The sequence below is a fragment of the Dasypus novemcinctus genome, chromosome 10 (genome assembly GCF_030445035.2).
Source record: "Dasypus novemcinctus isolate mDasNov1 chromosome 10, mDasNov1.1.hap2, whole genome shotgun sequence".
In the NCBI taxonomy this organism is placed as follows: Eukaryota; Metazoa; Chordata; class Mammalia; order Cingulata; family Dasypodidae; genus Dasypus; species Dasypus novemcinctus.
Genome location: NC_080682.1, coordinates 119,867,164 through 119,885,253, shown reverse-complemented (window position 1 = coordinate 119,885,253; position 18,090 = coordinate 119,867,164). Strand labels below are relative to the sequence as shown.

At 33.9% G+C, this 18,090-nt stretch overlaps 1 protein-coding gene across 28 annotated transcripts in view; it reads left to right on the top strand.

Moving 5' to 3' along the window:
• Positions 1–18,090, top strand: part of PICALM (phosphatidylinositol binding clathrin assembly protein) — a 134,172-nt gene that overhangs the window by 97,777 nt on the left and 18,305 nt on the right. For 6 of the 28 annotated variants that reach the window (XM_071218302.1, XM_058306138.2, XM_058306135.2 and 3 more), the window contains exons 12-17: positions 1,475–1,578; positions 7,316–7,465; positions 14,599–14,706; positions 16,553–16,684; positions 16,778–16,808; positions 16,991–17,090. In XM_071218302.1, the coding sequence (XP_071074403.1) occupies positions 1,475–1,578; positions 7,316–7,465; positions 14,599–14,706; positions 16,553–16,684; positions 16,778–16,808; positions 16,991–17,090 (625 nt within the window). The remainder of the gene's footprint in view (positions 1–1,474; positions 1,579–7,315; positions 7,466–14,598; positions 14,707–16,552; positions 16,685–16,777; positions 16,809–16,990; positions 17,091–18,090) is intronic. The other 22 variants (XM_071218306.1, XM_058306150.2, XM_058306148.2 and 19 more) reach the window with 5 other exon arrangements.

Below are 18,090 nucleotides of genomic sequence, written 5' to 3'. Positions count from 1 at the left end.
TTCCACCTTTTGGGTATATACAAAGTAAGATTACAAGTTACATGGTAATTCTGTTTTCAACTTTCTGAGAATCTGTCCCACTGATTTCCACAGTGGCTGCACCATTTGGCAGTTCTACCAGAAATGTATATAGGTGCCTATTTCTCTGCATCCTCATCTACACTTATTTTCTGTTTCTTCCTTTTTTTTTTTAAGAGCCATCCTAGTGGGTGTGAAGCAGTATCTCATTGTGAGCTTGATTCATAATTCTCTAATGACTAATGATGTTGAAAGTCTTTTCATGTGCTTATTGACTGCTTGTATCTTTTCTTTGGAGAAATGTCTATTCAAGTCTTTGGCCCATTTTTCCTTTTTTTTTTCTTTTCTTCTTCCTAGGTACTAGGGGTTAGGGATCGAATCCCGGACCTCGTATGTGGGAAGCTGGTGCCCAATCACTGAGCCTCATCGACTTCCCTGAGTTGTTTGTTGTTGTTTTCCCCATATGTTTTGTTGTTTGTTTTTGGTTTTTTCAGGAGGCACTGGGAACCAAACCGGGACCTCTCATCCCATGTGGGAGGTGGACACTCAACTGCTTGAGCCACATCCATTCCCTTGCCCATTTTTTTATTGTATTTTTGTGTGTGTAGTTTTCACTGTTGTTGAGTTATAGCAGTTCTTTATATATAATCTTTTTAAAACCTCAGTTTCCAAATGAGATAATATATGGTTATTGGTCAGTGATTCTCAATATTAAGCAAGATCGTAATCACCTGGAGCATTTGTTCAACCACAGATTTCGTTCTCCATCCCCAGAGTTTCTGATTTGTAGGTCTGGAGTAGTGTCCAAGAATTTTCATTTCTAACAAACTCTTAGATGACTTAGTATAGGATTTATTAGCACAGTGCTTGGCATATAGTAAGTGCTCCATAGAGTGGTCGGGTTTTTTCCTTTGATTTTGTTGTTTTACTGTTTCTTAGCTCATCCTTAAAGGACTTCTCTCCCACCTGCTGATTCTGGTTACATTTCAGTGTAAGTTTTACTAACTCAACTGCTAGCTGCTCCATGCATTTGTACTTGTTTCCTGCTCCCTAATGTCTTGGTGTGTTGGTTGAATTTAGTTTTGAGTTTTTTCTTTTACTTTTTAAAAATATTTTATAATTATAGGTTTTTTGTTTGTTGCCTTCCTTAATCCTTAATAAACATTGAACTCATATTAAGGGGTAGGTCCTTGGCAGAGAGGCCTTGAGAAGAAGTGTGCCTTAGGAGAGATACGAAAAGAAGACTGAATATTTGAAGATGAAATGGTGCTTGAATGTCTTTCCTGGCCTCCTTAGAAATATTTGAGGAGTGTGCAGTTGTTATTTTGCTGAACCTGTTATTTGCTGAAACTGTTTACATTGTTGACTCTCTCACTTTTTAATTTGGGGAGTCATGGAACTACTGAAGCAAAGATTACCTCATAAATAAAACATCTTTTCAAAATTATTTTCCTAGCACATCAAAGCTGCCAAATGATCTGCTTGATTTGCAACAGCCAACTTTTCACCCACCTATACATTCTATGTCATCTGCTTCTCAGGTAGCAAGTACATGGGGAGGTAAGCATTAATGAATTCTATTTTAGATGTTGAATAGGCAGCTCCCTTCCCACTTGGTGGTATTTTCATTTGTAGTGTTTTGGTAACACTTGATGCAGGAGAACTTGAGAAATATTAAAATGGCAATATAGTAATTTTGTCTTTTGAAGATATTTTCACTTATTTGTAAATGGAAATTTGGAATTTCCAAAACTAAAATTAAATTATAAAATGAAGTTTAATGAAGATGAAATTAATGGAAGAATGAAATGGATGTTTAGGTATGACATTATTCTCTCAATGTTGCGTTCTTATTGTATAATCTGGGAAAAAAAGCATATTGGTTATTTACTTTGGGTATAGAACAAAACTACCTGAGGGGAAAAAAACTTTCCTTGTTTAAGTATATAATGAGGTTCTAATAAAACTCAGATTGTACTATCAGGCAATATTTACATTCTGACCAGGAATCTCATTATAAACTCTGCTCCTTGTATTTAAAATATAGCTGATTTAATGCAGACCTATCAGATTTTGATATTCAAATAATTTTCTGCTATGTTTGCTGTCTTTGAGTAGTTCTTTGATTTAGGTAAATGCCTCAGTTTCCTGTCATCTTTGAAGGAGAAAGATCCTAGTCTATGCCTGTTTTTAGGCAGGTTTAAAAATAGACATATATGGACATATAGTATGTTTTCAAATCATCTCTTTTGGTTGGTTTTGGTGCTTTTGCTTCTAGGTATGTATATATTATTGTATAAACAATCACCCAAAAATTCCTTGAGAGGGAAAGATGTTATTCTGAGAAAGAAGGACACTGTCTAAATAAAAAACGGCAAGCTACCTTAAAATTTGTATTGGTTCACATGTAAAACCTGAATTGATAGGTTTATCTCTGATAGCAACAATAAACTGTTAATTGTTCTAGTGAGTTTTTACAGGTGTTCTGTAAATGTTTGTTGAATGAATGGACATTTTTGCTGGAAATGTTATTTCTATTTCTAGGATGGGGCAAGGAAACAGGGATAGTGAAACACTATGGAAACATTAAATTTTTAGACTAATTTTATGAACCGCAACTTGATAAAAATTAATCTGAAGGTTAGTTTAATTTAGCTAAATCTTAAGATCTACAGGTTATTTCTAAAAATGAAATTAGAGCTAAAAGTAAACAGTACTTTTGATTTATTTCAGAATGATCTAAAGGCTTCAAATTAAGGTTAAGAAAAGTTCTTTGTTAGTATCCTAATGGTATGTCCTAATTATAGGACTTCCAATATATCCAGATTTATATGCTTATTTTCTCTTATTCTAAATAGCTTTTTAAAAGGTTAGTAGAATTAACATCATTTAAGCCATTTTAGCTTGTTTCCTTTCCTTTTTTTTAAAATGTAGGTGCCTTTCCAAAACTAAAGCTGAAAAACTTTTTCTAAATGGATTTAATCTATTTAATCTATTTAATGAGGACTAATATACTTAACATTTCAAAGAAACTGAACCATGAAATTCTTAAATGTTTTTGCCTGGGTCCTGAATACCATGTACAATTAATTAATAATGACAAAATTTTTGCTTATAAAATTTTGCTCATACAAAGGTAGATAGATAATTACCTTGGAAGAATAGTTTTAATTTCAGTTTGTAAGAATTTTTCCATGCCCTATTAGAAGAAAATTTTTCATAGCAGTCTATGTGTGAATAAAACATCTTGGAATATATCTAATCATGTTTAAGTTTTCTATTTTAGGTTATTTTGCTTTATGTACTATTTTCCATCAATATTTTCCCTATATTTTAATATTCAGCTTGCTGTATATGAGTGAAATTTTTTTCAAGTGTTAGAAGTACAAATCGGGGAACGGACTTGGCCCAGTGGTTAGGGCGTCCGCCTACCACATGGGAGGTCCACGGTTCAAACCCCGGGCCTCCTTGACCTGTGTGGAGCTGGCCCATGCGCAGTGCTGATGCGCGCAAGGAGTGCCGCGCCACGCAGGGGTGCCCCCACATAGGGGAGCCCCATGCGCAAGGAGTGCGCCCGAAGGAGAGCTGCCCAGCGTGAAAGAAAGTGCAGCCTGCCCAGGAATGGTGCCGCCCACGCTTCCCGTGCTGCTGACCGCAACAGAAGTGGACAAAAGAAACAAGACGCAGCAAACAGACACAGAACAGACAACGGGGGGAGGGGGATTAAATAAATAAATAAATCTTAAAAAAAAAAGGACAAATCAAGCACAGGCAATAGCAATTATACCATTATTTTTCCAAAAGTATTTCTTTACATATGGGGAAAGGAATGTGATCTCGACTATGAGCCCCTTAATTTAAGGAAGATTAGAGCCTGTCTTGAGTCATACAGAGATTTATTTGGTTTCCAAGTTAGTGATAATTTCAGAGTTTTAACAGCTCCTTGATTGGATAACAGATGATTGTTTTAAGCCTACTACTTTCACTATTTCCTGATTGAGTCAGCATATTGTTCAAATCCATGACATTAAGGTAAAATTTATATTTTTAAAATTAGACTAAGACATTCAGATATCTTATTCAAAAATTAGACTAAAATGAAGTAATAAATCTCATAAAAATACCTTTGTCATAACAGTAAATTCCTAAAAGCATTTTGAAATTAAACATTTACATGAACACATTAAATTCTAACATTTTATGTCATGCTGATAATGTGACAAAGCAACGATGCAATATTTTTGTTAATCTCTAAATCTTGCTCTGTGCTTCTCCTAAATTTTCATTTGTTAAAAATGAAGCTAATAGCAGACCTGGTATTTAGTTTTATTATTATAATTATAATAAGCACCACAAAGATGATGTTATATTATTTCCAGTCACAGACAGATTGGTTGCAAGGTAGAAGTAGAGTTAAAGGAAGATATGATTTACATGCTTATATGAAAGACATTTAAGATTTCACCTAAAAACAGGGGTGAAAGAGAACACAAGCTCTCCTGTTGCCCTCATTGCTTTTTTTTTTTTTTTTAAAGATTTATTTTTATTTATTTAATTCCCCTCCCCTCCCCCGGTTGTTTGTTCTCTGTGTCTATTTGCTGCGTCTTGTTTCTTTGCCCGCTTCTGTTGTCATCAGCGGCACGGGAAGTGTGGGCGGCGCCATTCCTCAGCAGGCTGCTCCCTCCTTTGCGCTGGGCGGCTCTCCTTATGGGTGCACTCCTTGCGCGTAGGGGAGCACGCGGGGGACAACCTTGTGTGGCACGGCACTCCTTGCGCGCATCAGCACTGCGCATGGGCCAGCTCCCACATGGGTCAAGGAGGCCCAGGGCTTGAACCGCGGGCCTCCCATGTGGTAGATGGACGCCCTAACCACTGGGCCAAAGTCCGTTTCCCCTCATTGCATTATTAATGAACCTTTGATTTTCCAAGAAATAGTCTGAAGTCTAAAGAAGCAGTTAGTTGAGTACTAATATCTGAGAAGACTTAAGTTTTTATCATCCTGAAATTTTGAGTTACAGCAGATCTAAAAATAAACAATATTATGAGCTTTTGTGAATTGTTAGGTGTTTTAGCCAAGATTTCAAAGTTTAAATTGGGTGAAAAAGAAGCATCCATTCTGAAGCTTAATTTGCTTTACCTTCAGCTGGCATGATGCACAGAACCGTTTGAAAGCATTCAGTTTTCTGAATGTAAAGGCAGTCAGGAAACTGCTGCTTTTTCAGTTCTTAAGTTTTGGGGGATTAGTTTTAAATGACTCTAGGGGAATGTAAAAACAAGCTTTCTAATGAGTTGTGAGAAAAATAATGAAAAACTATTTTTAAACTCTTTAAGAGATTTAGAGTAGAGTTGCCAGTTTAGATAAAGACATAATAACCGGAATGTATTATTATATCTTAATGAATTTGTTTTTATCATTTGTTTATTGTGTGGCTTTGTCCATGAGTAGATTACCATGATTTAGATTACCTATAGTGGTTTGCTAAGTAAATTTGAAGCCGGTTTTCCTTGCTTCTTGGTTCATCTAAATACAGATATAGATGCGCTTGCACATGTTTATGGAAATTCTTTAGGATGTTTCATATAGTAGAAAATGACTGAAATTAGGTGCTTGGATAAAACAATATCTGTAGACTAACATATAGCTATTAACCTTTCCTGAACATGTCTCTTCTCATAAACCAATGGATCTGTTATAGAAATGCATGTCCTTTTTATTGAGTTACTTCTCTCATGAATTCTTTTGTATGGAATGCTAGAGAGGTATTTTTTCTTCTTTACTTGCCCCACAATGAATAATGTACTTTAAAAACTCTGTGCCAGTATTCAGTATTTGAGAATATTTTCAACCTATGTGGTCAACTCTAAACTTAGTGCACCACTTTCTTTTGCAAGCTTACTACATTTTTATTTTAGTACAAGAAATCAACTCCTTATATCTGACCATATTTTACTTTTTATTTCAGAATTAATTTTCCTGATTGTCTTTCTCTGTTGTTCCATTTTTTGGATAGTGGGGAGAGGGAACGATGTTGAAATCATTATCATTTGAGTTTGACTAGTATATCAGTGTATTTAGATATATTTGTTGGACTTTATTTTGGGGGGGTGAATTGATCTTTCATGGAATGCTTAAATTCTGAGAAACTTTCTCATCTGATAAAGTTTTATTAAAAAGAATTGTTTTGTTTGAACCAGGGATCTTGGTTTGTTTGTTTTTCTCCCATTTTCAAGTAGTTGTATTTGTGTTTATGGAACACTTGCCTTGCATTTACTGGTTTTAAGGAACTTGTGGCTGTATCGTAGGAAACGAACCGGTCCTTAGACCATGGCTTCCTTCTTGTTAATCACACAGCCTAATTCTGTGAAGGTAACATAACTCTTGAGGACTGAGAATTAGTATAGGAGTGTCTTCTCACTTCTAATTGTGTTGTAGGGGAGATAATCATGACACTATTTTTACTGCTCTTTTTTCTCTCTCCCCATTTACTTAACTCCTTTAATCTTAAGAAGGCTTTTCAATCCTTAGAGTGACCATTATCTTGAATTTGGCATAGGTACGGTAAATGTCTGGTTCTAGAATAACTTTAAATATAGGATTTAATAATAGCATACATTTGCCACCATTCTAGTAGGGAATAGCACCTTTGTTATTCCTTCAGGAAAGCATTTAAAGAATCTAAAATTCTTAGCTAGACTGTAAAGCTCTTCTCAGTCTACTTAATAGCCAGTCTTTTGTCTCTGTTCTTTATTTTCTAAAATCCCTTTCCCCATCATTAGAGCTTATTTTCATCTTTACTTTTTATTTCCTCTTTCTGAGCCTATGCAAGAATTCCCTGCACAGGCTAGAAACAGCCTCTTGTCCCTGGTTTATTATCCCTTTGTTTTCTGGAACTTTACCTACACCACATGCGTATCAATTTGAATAAACATGATTCTCCCGCCAAAACCAATACACTCCTGCCTTGAGCAGAGAAGATAGGTATAGGATAGGTGGCTCCTTCATAGAAGCATTTTAATTATTCCCTTTTTAAAATTTCTGACTGTTGGCTTCCTGATGTTGAAGAGCATATCTATACTTAGAGTGCTACTATTGTTAGATACAAATATTTTTTTCTGAGGATTCATTTAAAAATATGTTAAATGCACTTCTTCCATCTTGATAATTTGGTATTTTTGCATTTAAGGTTAATAAACATAATATAGCTTCTACTTTTCACTTTGCGTCTTTTGATTAATTACAATACTAATTTATTTACTTCCTTTCTTCATTTTGCTGTAATGCACTTGGACTGCACAGATCCTTTCTCTGCTACTGTAGATGCTGTTGATGATGCCATTCCAAGCTTAAATCCTTTCCTCACAAAAAGTAGTGGTGATGTTCACCTTCCCATTTCTTCAGATGTATCCACTTTTACCACTAGGACACCTACTCATGAAATGTTTGTTGGTAAAGTACCATTTAACCTTTTTTTCCAATTAATGTTTATACTGCCTAAGTATTCTTTACGTATTCATTAATCATTTTAAAAGAACTGCAATAATTACGTTGGATTTTGATATCAAAATTTAAAATAAGCTAACATCAGTAATGTGATGAGTTTTTAAAGTTGATACTAGTGTCCCTAACTTTATTTAATGCAAGTTTTTAGGGAAGAAAACTTCCTCTGAGGTTGAACTTTTTTTTTAAATCAGTGTTTTGTTCTGCTCTGTCATATTATAGTATAATACACTATCTAGCATCATGTGCAGCATCCTGTTTATTAGTTCAGAAGAGAGTTGGTTGAGGAGTATCATCTTTTAAACCTACATGTTTATGTGTGTTTTTCCTTCTGCTTGGGAGAGAGGGTGGTTATCACTCATCTGTTATTAAAAATTGTCACATAGTGTAATTTTAGGCTGTCTAAAATCCATGCATATCCTCTGTCCCATTCTTAAGGGTCTCACTTCATTGTTAGACTGAAGAGAAAATGAAAAGTAGGATATATGTGTTCTAACAAAGCAGAGAAGCACCTTGACCTGAATAGTGTTTAACTGGAGCATAAAAAGGCAAAATTTCACTCCAGAGTATGAAGGGAAGAGTTAAGTTTTAAAGTATATCCTAAATCTGAAATAAATGTTTCTTGACTCCTACTAAAAAGAAGCTAAATCCCCCTTAAAAGATGGTGAATCTGCTTTTATCCAATTGAAAGTAGCTTAAGATAATGGAAATTTAATCTTTTGATCAGGCAGCATGCAGAAAGTCATATTTGAACTCTAAATAGATCAGATGTCTGTTTTCTGAGTATTTTGTTAGATATCTATGGGGGGGAGAGTGGGAGACAGGTAGCTAGAAAGCATGTCAGTTAATAGTGGCGATTTGAGGAAGTAAGTTCCAAGGCAGATACTCTAGTTTTTTTTATCTCTATTCTTGTAATAGCATAAACCATCTTATATATCCAAAGTATAATTAATTGTAGTAATTCCTTTGTGTCAGTGTAAGACATTAAAAAAATTTTGTTACACTTCATATAATTTGTCATTTTGTCAGTTACCTTTACCTTATTTGGTAAATAATTAGTGGTTTACTGGAGTTTTCCTTGGAGTTATTTTTTTACAGGTTTTGTTTTCTTTTTATTTACTAGGAACCAGTATGTGCTTCTTATGTATGGACACTCATCCCTATTAAGTCAGTTGACTGACTTTGGGATTATGAAACAGATCAGCTTTTGCTTTAGTGTTCTATGATCTTTCAGTCTATTAGGTCTGAGCAGTGCATGGTCTTCAGACTGACCATGAACCTTTGATTTTCCAAGAAATAGTCTGAAGTCTAAAGAAGCAGTTAGTTGAATACTAATGTCTGAGAAGACTTAAGTTTTTATCATCCTGAAATTTTGAGTTACAGCAGATCTAAAAATAAACCATATTATGAGCTTGTTTGAGATACCTGACTGTATCTACTGAGGAGTGGCAGAATGGAGAGCAGAAATTCTAAGTACTAGAGGTTATACTACTTCACGTGCAAACAGGAGTAAAAATGGATGGAAGTCATTGTGAGAGAGTTTATTATTATTTCAGTTTTTTCAAGGAAAGTCTGTAACAAGAAGAATATCCTAGAGGTATCTTTTCCTAACTTTTCTTAAGTTTAGGCCTGTGGGTAGGAGCAAGGAAAAGAATGGGAACCAAAACGAATTACTAAAATTGATGGCCAAATATTTGAAGGTGGAAGGTCCATTGGAAGCTTAAGATCATGGTGATTTAGAGTTTGTATAGACCTCCAGAGAAAGTTTGGTCCAACTCTCATCTCTGACGCTGGTAAGAGAATGTTAAAGCCATTTTATGGACAGATCAGCTGAGGTGCAGAAAAGTTAGATCCCATAAGGATACCCAGTTAGTGGGAGCAAAACCAGATGGGGCAGACTTGCAGTTTTCCTAGTGCCCTGCTCTTTCTCTCAGAGAACTGCAGGCTTTCATTTGATCCCTACATTTTCAGGGCAAAATAGTACAAGTGAAAATACAAAGTATACTTTATTTGAGAAATCTGTTAAGTTGTCTCTTTAATAGGAGACAAAACTATTGTTAAATACTGATCCTTTTATGAAAATGTATACAGAAGGGGAAAATAAAAACCACTAATGTCAGCCATTGGACATTATCCTAGAACAGGGTCAGCAAATATTTTTGTCTTGTAGTCACATAATCTCTCTCAGAACTACTCAGCTCTGCCGTAGTGTTAAAGCAGTCATACACAATATATAAACATATGAACTTGACTGTGTTCCAGTAAAACCTGATTTTCAAAAACATGTGGCTGTAGTTTGCTGAGCTCTGGCCTAGAAGAGACCTTTCAATCCAAGTTAAAAGTTCCTCCAAAGTAGGATTGTGTAATGAAAAGTCTAGCAATTACTTACCCAAAGAGTTTTAAGAGCACAAAAGGACCACCCAGAGTGTGCTGTCCCACAGCCAGCTGCATTATCTAATTAGCCACTAACCACATGTAGCTACTCAAACTTTAAATATGTTAGCTAAAATTAAAAATTCACTTTTTTACTTGTACTTGCAACATTTCAAGTGTTCATTGACCACTTGTGACTAGGGGCTACCATTTTGGACAGCATAGATATATAGAACATTTTCATCATTGAAAAGTTCTTTTGGACAATACTGCCCTAGAATATAGTGATTGGCAAACTTCCTATAACTGGCTAGATAGAATATATGTTCCTTTTTTTTTTGCTTTTGTTTTTTAAACAATCCTTTAAAAAATCCTATTTTAATTTACTGGACCATATGGACCATATGAAAACAGGCCACAGGCTATAGTATTGCCAACCCCTGCCCTCTAGGAATAAGAGCAATCCAGACATGTTTAGGTACTAGCCGTATAGACACCCTCTGACTCTCCCAAAGGAAGACATTTGTGTGATGACCTGCCCTCATTGAAGTTGCAAGAACAGTGGGTTGTGTCCCCAGCTCTGCCATGTCTGTGAACTTGTCTAGGCCTGCTTCTTTATCTGTAAAAGAAGATACTGGAAGATAGGTTAGTATTAGCTTAAAAGCCAACTACCACATATTTCTTTTTCTAAAGAGATGTAATTTTTCTTTATTTCATTGCCAATGTATTGGTTTTAAAATATAATAGTCATAGAATTTGGAGTCCTTTTTTTAGTAAGTTGAAATTTGAAGAATGCCAGATGCCTGTTTTCCTATTTTGTTTCTTTTTTCAGTTACTCCATCCTGCTCTTCCTGTAACTGTTCCTCCTTCTTCTATTTCTTTCCTTTTTTTCCTTGGTATGTCTTGTCAGATTCTTTTTGTGGCCCTCAAGTTTCTCCTAATCCTACTCTCAATGGCCATGAACCCTCTCTTGTAGCTGGTTTATTTGGAGGTAGGTAATGGTATCTCCAAAATTCATTAATATATTTAATACAGGAGGACTTTTATTTGTTTTCCATAATATAAACTATTTCTAATTTGGTAGGAAAAAATATATGCTTGCTTGCTTTTGAAGAGTAGACCCATTTTTTGCCTAATTTTGTTTGCCTTGATTAAACACATGGTTCTTTTATAAATAGATACCCACCCCCACCTTCTTCTCTCTTGTAAATTTTCCGGAGAGTTTATAACACTTTAATGTTATAAATTTACAGAATCTAATGCTATTTGTATAGATCATATTAATAGTAGAGTAGAGAATTTTGACAACCATTTGTGGCATCTTATAGGGACATTTTATTAGGAAAAAGTGGGCTTTCCCAACCTTACTTACACAAAGGCCATAGAAATGGGAAGCAGTTTCCAGGAAGACATGACCAATTTGATACTCATCATTGTCTCCCCAGATATATTCTAAGCCAGTGCAGCAGTAATAAGACCCCAGAAAGATCCAAATATATATTTCATAGCAGTTGATTAACTTGGTTAAATTATTAAAAACTAGGCTTGGCACATCTAAAGAGTTGAGTTTTTTTACTTTGGCTGTAAGGATTGGATACTGTTCAATGTATTTAAGGATGGGATTTATAAGGGCATTTAGTGGAAAGAATATGGGCTTTTGGAGTTTAGTGGGCTTGAGTTTGAATTCTGCTTCCTTAGCTATGTGACATAAAATAAGTATCTAGCCTTTCCAAGCCTATAGGGACAAATTGGAATAATATCTTTCAGGGTTGTCACAAGGGTTACATATGTGACCGTGTATAACATCTAGCATATAAAAACTATTACTATCTTATATGTATAGATCATATTTCAGATGTTCTTCTTACCTAAAGTATTATTTGATCATCAGATGCAATCTTAACAGCAATTATTTTAGCATTGATTTTCATTTTTTGCCCAGTTTTTGCTATATAAAGCTAAGGAAGTTCATAAAACATTAAATAGTATTGACGAATAGATTTATTATTATAGCTATAGTAAATAACATTTTCTACCTACTATTTTATGTAAGGTGAAATAAATTTTTAAGTTTTGAAATACTAGTTTTGTCTTAACCTTTAAAAAATTAGAAGTTAGCAACCCTGACAGTCTCCCAGAAGTACTCAGAGGACACAAAGCCATTGAAAGTGCATTGAAATGATGATGCAAACTCTTATCTTGGATGTATATGGGTTACAGGAATTTGTTAAAGATTGTTACTCTCAAAGTAATACTGCTTGCTTTCCTGGTAGATAATCAGTTATTGTGATTTATTTTAAAATTCCCTTTTTACTTTTCCTTCTCTCTATGTAGAAGCGTCTTTCAACTTGAGATACTAGCTATGGTTTAGTGTATATCCTTTCTGATCTTTTTATGTGCTAAGTAAGAATATTGTAATTTCACAGATTGGTGTCTCCTAAGAACCTTAGGAGATAGCCTCTTTCTTTAAAGAAAGTGACGAAGTTGTTTGTTAGTATTATTGTAAAGGATGGTCTTATCACTATGGTATTGATCAAGTGCTAGAAAACAGATAAAATAGAAGAAGAAAATAGTAATTTGATAGACTGCCCTAGTTATAAAGTTTTGTTCTGTTTGTGTTCTAAAGGTTAATGATATTAAATAGCCAATATTGTTACCAGAATGACTGAAAGAACAGTATGTGTATTTCTTACACTGTGTAGGTAAATAATTATGATAGATTTTTGTGTTTCTTGAGTATGTACATTAGTTTTTTTTGTAAGGAATTGTGCAAAGAGTTGGTAAAGCCATGGGTGAAAATTTTAAACAGCCTATACACTTTAAAATATTTTTAAATTGGTAAGCCTAGAATTCTAGGAACGTTTTGATGAGTGATCAGATTTATGTTCTAAATTATTTTGTGTTTTGGTTGTACTATTAAAAAAAATAGTGTTTGTGTTTTCATTATATTACCAGTGTCTTTAAGAGAGTTGAGTAATTGTGGAACAAAGTCAACTTTTATATTCTCAAAAACATTGTGCCCTCCTACAGAATATTCATTATATGATGAGAATTGCTACTTAAAAAAATAATTTAGGAAAAATATGAAGAATTATTGTACTTACACACATTTACACTGATTTTTTTCCAATTTTTACAAGATTAAAAACTTACATTCTTTTAATTAAAAAGAAATTTTTTTAGAAGGTACCAGGGATAGCTGCTTAGGCCCCAACTAGATAAAGTAATATTTTTGCTGGCTACTCCTGGCTCACTCTTGTCGCAACCATTAGCGTGTATGAATCACTGTTAATAACAAATCATTTTCTGACTCCTCTTTGAGAACTTTCTTGGATTTCTCACCAAATCTTGTCCTATTTTTTACAGTTTTCTTTAAATCTAGTATAGCTGCACCATTGTACCTTAGTTTCTGATGCTTGCGTTAAAAATTGAGGTGAGATTCTGAGACTGAAGGTCTCCTAGCAGAGAGTTGGCGAGGAAAGTGAGAAAAGCTCTGTTTAAGAGTCAAGAAGTTTGTCTTCATAGGGTTTTGTGTGAACTCTGTTTCATGCATTTTTCTGTAAGCCTAGAACTTCCTAATTTAAAAAATGTAAAAAAAAAAACAAAAGTTAAATTCTCTCTAATGGTATAATTGTTAACCTAATATTTTTTGGGTTTTTAAAAAATTTTTATATATTCTGCCTTTATAGAATTTAGAGGTAGAAGGGACCTTAAGGAGCCATTTCCTAAAATTTTCTTCAAGGTGAAAAAATTCCTTTTTTGTGATCCTTGCTGGGCTGTTTCCTGCTTGGATATATATTCAGAGATTAAAAGCCTGTCAAGTCATACGACTGACTGCTCTAATATTTTTAGATGATTTTACTTCTTCTTTTCAGCTCCTAGAGATTCAGAACCTCACCTCCCAAAAATACAACCTCATGCAATTGAAAATCTTGCACTTGTTATCTCAGCAGAAGCTGGTCTCAAAGACATGAACTAGATTCTATTTGCTTATTGCCACTAATATTAGTGTAATGTGGACAGGAAAGAATAATGTTTCCTGTTTATGTTCCGGGGTTTCAGGCTAGAGTTAGACACATTAGCAGGTTCTACTGTGTACTCATCAGCCCCAATGTTGGAAATGATAAGTTGAAGTTAGTGGATGGTTGGCAGTTGAAAGTGATGTGTCTGTCTTTTTTTGATCTTCTAAAAGCACCTAGACAGGAAGTAGATCTAAAGATTTAATGGGTTGTAACTTTCAGAGTCCTGTTACTTCTCATATGAACTTTAAATATATAGCCTTTAGAAAGGGGAAAATGAGGGGTAGGTGGGTAGAGAGAGTTTTATCTTGGGGATATTAATTAGGTTCATATTTTTTAAAACATTCTAGAATACTTATTTCATTGTTAAATGAACCCTTACATTATGCTTCATGCAAAATTGTAGAATTTTAGATGTTTTGTTTTTAAAGATTATCAGCTTACAAAATTAAGGCAAAATAAAAACAAAGATTTTATTTCTGTAATAAAACAAAGTTTTCTCTGTCAAGGAGATGGATATGTTATGGAAAATGTAATCATGATAAAAATGCGGTGTTATAGAAAACATTTAGCTTGAAGGATTGGTTTTGTTTTTTGTTTTGGAATTTACTTTCCTACTCTAGTGACATAAAGTGCAATAAATATGGAATTATTAACGAAGTGAGCTTTTTCCACTTTGATTTTTCTCAGGATTCTCTCCTTCTCCAGTTGCCCAGCCACATCCTTCAACTGGCCTTAATGTTGACTTTGAGTCTGTGTTTGGAAATAAATCTACAAATGTTATTGTAGATTCTGGGGGTAAGAATTTTATTTTTTACGTAACAGTAAAAATGTTCTAATTTTGATTCTGTATAGGGAAGGATAATGCTACTTTGAACATGTTTAAGTAAATTAAACTGTAATAGATAAAGAAATTGTCCGTCCCCCTCACCAACCATTAGAAGAAAACTTGAAGGAACTATTAGCCATTACCCTTTCATTAGTGGCAGTTTTGTTTTTGCTTTGTTTTTAGGAGTTACCAGGGATCGAACCCAGGACTTCATGCATTCGAAGCAGGTGCTCATCCACTGAGCCACACCCCTTTGTTTTGCCTTTTTTTAGTGACAGTTTTGACTCTAGGAAGATTTCGTTTCTCCCAGAATTAAATAAGAGAAAGATATTTTGCTCGGTAATTAGAATGCCAAATTGCTGGTGACTGTGTATAGAATATTGATCCTTTTTAGGTGTTACAGTTTTACCTTTACTGAAGTGAATAATAATCTTACTGTATTTTCAAGTATGAAGCTGGCTGTTTTCAAAAACTAGGAAAATATGACCCGTGGTACTTTGACTTGTTTATATCAACGAATAGTATGTATTACATATCAGAGCTGTGAATGCAGGGGTATCTTATTGTTCTAAGGATTATTTCTTATTATGGCATATTTTTTTGTTTATGTTAATAAGGATTTTATAAATCTGCTAATCCAGGTTTCCATTTAACTGTTTCCATTTAAATATTTTATTAGTTTGAAGTTTGTAAAGATTGAATTCCCATAAACTTTGACACTCAGTAATTCTTTTCTTATCATGGCCCTTGATTTTGGTTAGTAATTAAATTTGCTGTTTAAAGTAGACTATGTTGAAGTTTTCCTAATTTCATAACATTTAATAAGTTACCATTCAAAAAGAAAGAAGCAAGCTTATAAAGAATATATATGTACTCAAATTTCATTTTGTCTGAGTAGGTTTATAATTATACTTTTTGATGCATTTGACCTTTTTTTCCTTTAAAGTTTGTCTTGCTGGGGAAAATGATAAAGGAAATATAGAGTCCAACCGTTCATGTTTTTGTAAACTACCATTTTCCTTTTCAAACTCTGAACTCTATAAACACTTTACTTAGTATTCCTAGATCATGGTAATGAATTTGTTAGAGGACTGGTTGGATTTGCTTTTACCTTTACCGTCTACCCCCTGGTAAAGAAATTTAAGGGATTTTATTTTATTTTCATTTTCAGGTAGTGTCCTGGTTTACTGATGGTTTTATGAAATTGGAGAGTAGTTAAGCAGTTTCTTTGGTTTAATTTAGATTAGCTCTTTATAGTCAGAAGGAGATAACTAGTAGCTCATTTTCATTTGCTTATAATGTACTATTCCATACTGTACAGTCTCTACTTTGAAGAGTTTAAAGAGGTCTATAAAATATTATTTCTTAAAATAAAAGGAACTTCTTTAAAAAGGTACAGAAATATTTTTTGTTCTGTGTTTTTTTTTTTTAAGTCTATATTGCTTCAGTTATAGTGAGTCTTCAGAAAATTTTGCCTGGTGAGAGCAAGAATTATATTACATTCCCCTCTCTTTTGTGACTTAGTAATAAGAAATTTACACAAATGTTTTTCTTTCCATCCCCTGTAACTTTAATGTATTTTTTCATGAGATAAGACATAAGTGATTTATGTCAAAGTAAATACAGGTTTCTCAACCAGTTCACTATGAAGTGGACGATATCTCCTTTTTCCTTTTAAGATCTTTTACTAGTGCTCCTTTTTTGGAGGACTTTTTCCAGTGAACAAACAAGGAGAAAAGTCAGAGGCCCTTTTTAGAAAGCTGTAGCACCATAAAGTACCTTACAAATCCTATTTCGTCTGTTTGTAACTTTAAGGCTTTGATGAACTAGGTGGACTTCTCAAACCAACAGTGGCCTCTCAGAACCAGAGTCTTCCTGTTGCCAAACTCCCGTCTAACAAGTTAGTATCTGATGACTTGGATTCATCCTTAGCCAACCTTGTGGGCAGTAAGTATTCTTTGAATTTTTTTCTTCTTTAAAGTAAGTTGTTTTATAAAAATGAGTCTAGTTTTAAAATGCTTTCTTTTTTGCCCATCCTAGATCTTGGCATTGGAAATGGAACCACTAAGAAGTGAGTGCTTTATTTGTATTTTTTTCCCATGTCTCATTTAGAGATCAATTTGGTTTTCATCTTGAAAGTATATATAGAGAGATGTCAAGTCTGCATCTTAAATTTTTTGTTTCATCTAAGTCTGTAGTAAAGAAACGTTTATAACTGGAGATGATTAATAGTTCACTTTTGTTTATTTGAAGTGATGTAAATTGGAGTCAGCCAGGTGAAAAGAAGTTAACTGGAGGATCTAACTGGCAACCAAAAGTTGCACCAACAACTGCTTGGAATGCTGCAACAATGGTGAGTTAGAAAAGCTCATGATATACTAACACAGTAATAATTTAGAAAATGTTTTTAAAGTAATAGGCATAAATAGGAAAATTATTATTGAATTTGGAAAATATAAGTAATTTGTATTTCTCTTAAAGGAAGCTGGTTAACTGGTTGTCAGGTACATTTCAGTAGCTAACATTTATTTAGTCCTTACTTTGTGCCAGGCATCATTCTAATAAATAATATATGGTATTGTTTTATATAATCCTCAGATTAACACTGTGTGGTAGTAACTATTAGTATCCTCATTTTACACATGAGGAAATGGAGGCACAGAATAATTAAGTAATACGCTCATAGCCGTAGAGTTCTTAAGTGATTGGGTGTTATTAAAACTCAGATAGTATAACTTAATCACTACTTATACCATTGGTCTCAATGTTATTATTTGTTTAGAATATAAAATCTTTTAAAAATTTGTTTGCTTTGATCTCACCATTGATAAGAAACTATACTTATTAATATTTTCATGTAAATTATATATGCTAATTCAGTAGTTAGCATCTACTACTGAAGAGATTCTAGTAATGATTTTAATTAATGTAAAGCATGGTTAGCCCACAGTAGCCTTGTGGCTATAATCCCTTATCCTTGGCCAGTGCTGTTTTGCCAATGCAACAGTGCTCCCTGGTTCAGAGAGAACCTATTTCTTCTGTTAAAAGAAGACATGTTTCAGAATTGTTTAAAAGTGCGCTGGTAGTAGCATTTTGATTACACATGCTACACCTTGAGCTTCATTGTTGTTAGGGACCTCCATTGTCCTTGTTGAAGCCATTTTCTTATTATTAAATCTTTTCCAGAGCATTGCCTTGTTCTCTTCGGATTAATCATGTATAGAACTGAGCTGAAATTAGTGTGCTGATGAAATTTTGTGAGGACTGTCTAAAGAATTTTATTAGCTTCAGACTTCATAAATGGAAGATAATATTGAAATTTGGCCACCTTTTAAAGACTGATTTTTCAGTGG